At 39.5% G+C, this 6,356-nt stretch overlaps 1 protein-coding gene across 1 annotated transcript in view; it reads right to left on the bottom strand.

Moving 5' to 3' along the window:
- Positions 1-2,297: 2,297 nt before the first annotated feature.
- The window catches only part of LOC104946107 (G protein-coupled receptor kinase 4), a 44,469-nt gene continuing 40,410 nt past the window's right edge, over positions 2,298-6,356 (bottom strand). The window contains exon 10 of the mRNA XM_010771870.1: positions 2,298-2,316. Coding sequence (XP_010770172.1) covers positions 2,298-2,316 — 19 coding nt within the window. The remainder of the gene's footprint in view (positions 2,317-6,356) is intronic.

Raw genomic sequence — 6,356 nt, 5'->3', positions numbered from 1 at the left:
TACATCCAACTGACAGGTTTATCATTACTTTGAGAAAAAAGATTATTAATTTAACCCTTTTAAAAGGGAAGATATGGTCATTTGTTCTGGGAATGTCATTTTCGAGCCTGAAACCTGAAAAACAGGCTCAGGGTTTAACTAAGACATTGCACATGAGTTAAAAATAAAAAAAATAAAAAATTGTAAATATAAGTATAGCAGGAGAAAAACCTATCGATAGAGTATCTATAGAATACACGGAAATCAAATGTAACAAACAAGGTATAACATACTTATAAGTTATAAATTATAAATTATAACACACTTAAAATCACACCTACTTGTATAAACAGTGGATACTATATGAATTATATTAGAGTGCAAATGGTTGACGTTTTTAAATTCAAATGCAATGAGGTTAATGTTAAATGAAAATGCTGTAAAAATATTATTAAAAATGAGTCTTTACGTACGACAGTGAGCGTCTAATAAAAGGCGCTACTCGGTTGCATCATGGGAAATGTATGAACTGAGATATTAAAGCTTGACTGTCAAGGTGTAGATTGTTCCTTTTTTCAATGTGTCTCTCCCAAACTTTATGGAAGTGCAGTAGTACATTAGTGGAATATCCCTTTAACCCAAAGACGACTGACAACAATGAACTTAAGGTCAAAAACACTGAATGCTGGTCTTAGCTCTGGTGTTATGAAGAGATATATTCCGATAGTTATTGCAGTCGTGTAAGATAAACAAATGGAAAGTCTTGGATGATGAATGTCCCAGGATTCATGTTGTGAGAGTGCTGATTTCATTTAGGTGTCATGCACCTGTCCCACTCAGTGGAGCCCTCAGAGTAGTGCTAACATAAACACTGATGTTCTCAGTGGAAACATGCACCCACATACACATGGCCCACAGAGTCATATAAACACACCGTGTTCCTTCATCTCTGCATGTGTTACTGTAAACTTCACAGTTGGCATTGAAGTTGAGCTTGGCATTGGTTAGTAGAGTGTCCTAGTTTTTCATTTCTTATAGCTATTTTAATAAAAAAATGCTTTATTGCACTTTGGAATAAGTTTGATAAATCAAGCTTAAAAGATGGTTCAAATAAATTCAAATTAAATTGAGGCAAGTTAATTAAAAAAGGCTCAGAAAGAACATGCAAATTAGGTTTTGGGATGACAGGATATTCTGTTCAAACAATGTTGAAAATAGCTGAGTACAATAGTACGCATGAAAGTAAATAAAGCATATAAAGATATATGTGTGCACAAGCCATCTATGAATCCACATGAGAGTGTAATAGCACACAGGCAATAAAAGACAATGAAATGTTAACAAAGTAATAAAGCATTCAAATATTTATCCAGGATTTTATTGTTACACCCTCAAATGGAAGTTCTATTTTTATACAACAGATAACAACACAATGAAATCCTAATGTGTTCTCTCTTTTTATTTTTCACCCGCAGGGATTTGAAACCTGAAAACATCCTTCTGGATGATCGTGGTATGTTTTGTTTTCCTTGTCCTTTGATGTAGCCCATTCCTCTTAAGCAGTCATTTCCTACATTTCTGTCTTACTTTTGTTATTGAATTTCTTTCACACTCCAGTCATAAAATAAAGACCATGGCTATTATTATAGGATGTAATTTGTTCCTCTGTAGCGTCCATGTTATACTAGTATGTACATTTAGCATGATCTCAGTTACGTTATTAATCTGTGGTGTGTTATTCATTTTCAGGACACATCCGAATTTCAGACCTGGGCCTTGCTGTTCAAATCCCTGAAGGAGAGACGATACGAGGGAGAGTGGGAACTGTTGGATACATGGGTAAGATTCGGCTACTTTAAATGTGTGTGTATATATATATATCACAATAATAATAATAATAATAATAATAATAGTAAAAGTAAAGTTTTATTTATCTAGCACTTTTCATACACTTGGTGAAGCTCAAAGTGCTTTAACAACATGCCACACATCACAAATTCAAAAAGAAAACAAGATATTCAGGTCATACTTTTGCAAGTATGTAGAATAAAAACACAATATAACAATTCAAGGAGCACAAGGAAGTCATAAGTCACAAAATTAATAAATACAGTAAAATATTAAAAACTCTTAAAATGAATACAAATTAATAAGAATGATAATGAATGAAAGTCTAATTAAAGCAGGATGTTGCAAATAAAAAAACATCTCTTCAGCTGTCGTTTAAAAAAGTCCACTGACCTTGCCTCTATAATAATCCCTGGTAGGGTGTTCCACCGTTCGGGAAAAGCTGCCTCAACCGTTTTTTTGGCGGGACTTCAGGAATTTTTAAAATGCCTACGACGGTGCCAAACCATTAAGAGCTTTATAAACCAGTCATAGGATTTATAAATCAATTGCAGTTACAAAAACAGGAGTAGTGTGCTCTCTTTTCCTCCTTCTGTAGTCAATTCTTTAAGCCCTCCTCACTCAAATCTCTTCCACCATTACTGCTTTGTCTTTGTTTGACTGGAGATGACTTCCCCTCAAACTGACTCCTCTTTTCTCGCTCCTCGTCCCTCCCTCAGCTCCCGAGGTGATCCAGAACGAGAGCTACTCCGTCAGCCCCGACTGGTGGGGGCTGGGCTGCCTGATCTTCGAGATGATTCAGGGCCAGTCGCCCTTTCGCAAGCGCAAGGAGCGCGTCAAGCGGGAGGAGGTGGACAGGAGAGTGCGCGAGGACCAGGAGGAGTATTCTGATAAATTTGTAGAGGAGGCGAAGGACATCTGCAGACAGGTGAGGGTTAGGAGGTGGAGGTGACGGATGGGAAAAAGCTGGAGGACGGGGAAAGGGAACATTGCCGCATTTCTTAAAAGGGGCACTGTAAGGCTCATTTTAAGGTTCATATTTGTATTTAGTGTCTCTACTGCGACATGTCTCCATGCTTTAATGTTCAAAAAGCTCTTTATTTTCCTCATACTGTCTGTGCTGCAGCACCTCTTTTCACCCTCAGTCTGAAACCAGAGTCCAGTCTGCTCTGATTGGTTAGCTAGTAACAAAAACAAGTTTTTTAAACTAGTGGCAAATGAGGACATGGATAGGGAATTTGAGAAACATGCAGAAAAAAACATTGTCTAACCACTTAATGGTGAATTTCAGATTAGGACAGGAAGGACATTTCGAGTTCACATTTTGATAAATGACATGCTCATGGTTATATTACTGCAATAAATAACTGCCTTTATTAATATAATAAGTAGCAGTGGCCTCAATTGGTGAGCACCTTTTATGTTCTGCCACTCACTTAGTGAAACAGTGACGCATGGAAAGCAGAAGTTGCTCAGGAAGGATCAGAAACCACACTACCTAACAGTATTGCATAGCAAAGGACATGGTCTGATTTTCGGCTTTTGGAAACATATATTTCAATTGGTAGTTTAGTAGCTTCTGGCTAAACATTTTCTCTCAAAGTTAATCCCAACATAGTTTGCATTTTGTGCAACAACACCTGTAGTTTCCGGTTTGGACTAGGAGTTTAAACTCTGACATATTAGTTTTGTTTAAGATCACATGTAACTGATCAAATATAGTTCATTATGTATTTTTTTGCCATTCACAGACATTGAAACAAACTGCCATCACATCACTGACAAATTATCACAATTGCTAGCAACAATGTACATATTTACACATCCTGCCGATACAGAGCAACAATAGCATTCATTTGTATTTGCGATGCAAGCCATTAATAACTTTCATTGCTTTGTTTTACTCTAGTTATGTTCTAGTCTCCACCAACTCCTGAGATAAATCTCTGGCTCTTTCGCTGCTAAATCCTCTATGTTCATCAGATTTTTGACATTGTGTGTCTCTGGTTTGGTGCTCGACAGATCACAAAGAAAATGCGTTAAAAGTGGGGATGAGAGCAATGGGACTAAATCCAAACGGAACACTTACAGTTGCTGAAAGACACTACATTTGCTGAGCTGAGGGGAGCTGCAGTGTCGATAATTCTGTGACTTTGTTACTATAAGTAACCCCTTTTGACCCCCTTTTTAATACACAAAGAAATTCCACCGAGTGTTTACATGAAAATACAAAACGTTTGCAAGTTTAAGAAGACATGTTTCTAAAATGTTAGCTTTAAAATCTTCCCATGTCTCTTTCACAACCTCCCTGCTACACAGAGCGGCTCCCCCTCTGATCAGGAGGGGGACGTTTGTTTGTGTGACGCTTGGAACATTCTGACCCGAGGTTCAGCAGAATCACAGACTCCCTGGGGAGAGGGGGATCGGGAAGGGTGGAGAGAAAAGAGGTTTCAAGAAGGAATGGTAGCGAGATAATAAGGAAGGGCAGAGGAAGGAGAAGGGGGGAGAGACTATGCCCTTCCACAGAGATGGCTATTACCACGGCTTAAAATAGACAAGTGATCCAAGTTGTCAAGAGCAGAAAGTGAGTCTGCTTTGAACCCTGAGTGTAAATTGCATAAAGAGAAAGAATAAGGAACTAAAGCGACAGAAACTGGGTGATGTGGTAGAAAGGGAAAAGCTTTAGGTGTGTTGAAAAACGGCTGCTTTTTGGTGACAACAGGCCCAGTGAGAGTGTCCACTAATAGCCAAACCACTAAACAGCACTCATCCACTTCATAAGCCTGCTGCACTGTAGGTGGTGCGCTGGTAATATTACCCAGAAGCCCTCATAGAAACAGCAGTCTGATTTGTATCCATCATGGTGCTGCATTAACCCCCCGAGTGCATTGATTTGTATCCGTTTTTATTCGCTTCAGATACATAAAGAAAAGAGGATAATCTACCACCATGTTTTGTATACATTGCACGGTAACGATTAATATAACTGTCAGGAGTTATCCAGCGTCACAGAACCCCCCCTCTCTCTCTTTGTGATTTAAGATTAAGGCCCAGCTTTGTATATATACAGTGGGGCAAAAAAGTATTTAGTCAGCCACCAATTGTGCAAGTTCTCCCACTTAAAAAGATGAGAGGCCTGTAATTTTCATCCTAGGTACACTACAACTATGATAGACAAAATGAGAAAAATAAAATCCAGAAAATCACATTGTCTGATTTTTAAAGAATTTATTTGCAAATTATGGTGGAAAATAAGTATTTGGTCACCTACAAACAAACAAGATTTCTGGCTCTCACAGACCTGTAACTTCTTCTTTAAGAGCCTCCTCTGTCCTCCACTTGTTAACTGTATTAATGGCACCTGTTTGAACTCGTTATCAGTATAAAAGACACCTGTCCACAACCTCAAACAGTCACACTCCAAACTCCACTATGGCCAAGACCGAAGAGCNGCTGCGTTCACACAGGACGCGATGCGAATATTCGCTTCGCATTCCAATCGCTCAAGTTTTGTATGTTTGTTTTGAATGAAACAAACTGCAAGCCGCGGTGAAACTTGAGCGATTGGAATGCGAAGCGAATATTCGCATCGCGTCCTGTGTGAACGCAGCATTAGACTAGAGCGATGCGATAGGAGCGATTAGAGCGAAGCGACTATTCACTTTGCGTCCGGTATGAACGCAGCATTAGGGAGTGCATGTACGTAGACACGTTGTGCCTCTCCACCTCTATCCTTACTTCTTACTTGCTACCCCTTTCCCTCAACCTATCCTAAGGGAGTGCATGTAGCCTGTAGACACGTTAGTTTTGCTGCTATAGGCTTAGACTGTCGGGGGACACCTTACTTCTTCCTTCTGTCTGTCTGTACCTGTGTACTCTCATGTTCCGAATAACCCAGCTTAACCCAAATCTATTTTTGGTGTCTATCTACGCCGGGATCCTGAGCCGTGGCTGATCCTGTTGCTGCGGTCCTGTGTCCTGGATCCTCTATCCTGAGTTCTGGATTTGAGTCCTGGGGCCTCATGTATAACGCCGTGCGTAGGATTATTGTGGGAAGGTTGCTTACGTAGTAGAAATCCGAAAAATAGGTACATACATTTTCCGCCATTTTCCGATTCACCGAACATTGCGTACCGGCGAGGAAAGTGCGTACGGCACTCCGTACGACGGTTTCCCTTTATAAATCACAATCGACTCGAAATGCTGTGCAGCTTTTTGCGGGCTTCACGTAACGCAAATATTTGCCTATAAATAGTCAAAGAAAGGCCCATTCATTCATTCCTTTTGACTGACTTTATGAAGAAGATCGCAGGAAAGGACNCAACATATAATAAGTACCCTGTATCAAGATTGATGCAAAACAAGTGATATTTGACCTTTTTAGATAGATTTAGAGAAAAAAACCTCTTCTGGGGCCATTTGGGTGGATTTTTCATATCTCTGGCCCCCCTTCTTCGATTTTGACATGTGACATCTCTTTCTGACCGTTAGAGCCAATAGAATATAAGGGAAATCGTCCCGCACACACT

The sequence above is a fragment of the Notothenia coriiceps genome, unplaced genomic scaffold (assembly GCF_000735185.1).
Source record: "Notothenia coriiceps isolate Sejong01 unplaced genomic scaffold, NC01 NC01_scaffold00010596, whole genome shotgun sequence".
NCBI lineage: Eukaryota > Metazoa > Chordata > Actinopteri > Perciformes > Nototheniidae > Notothenia > Notothenia coriiceps.
This window is presented reverse-complemented; position numbering and strand designations above follow the sequence as displayed.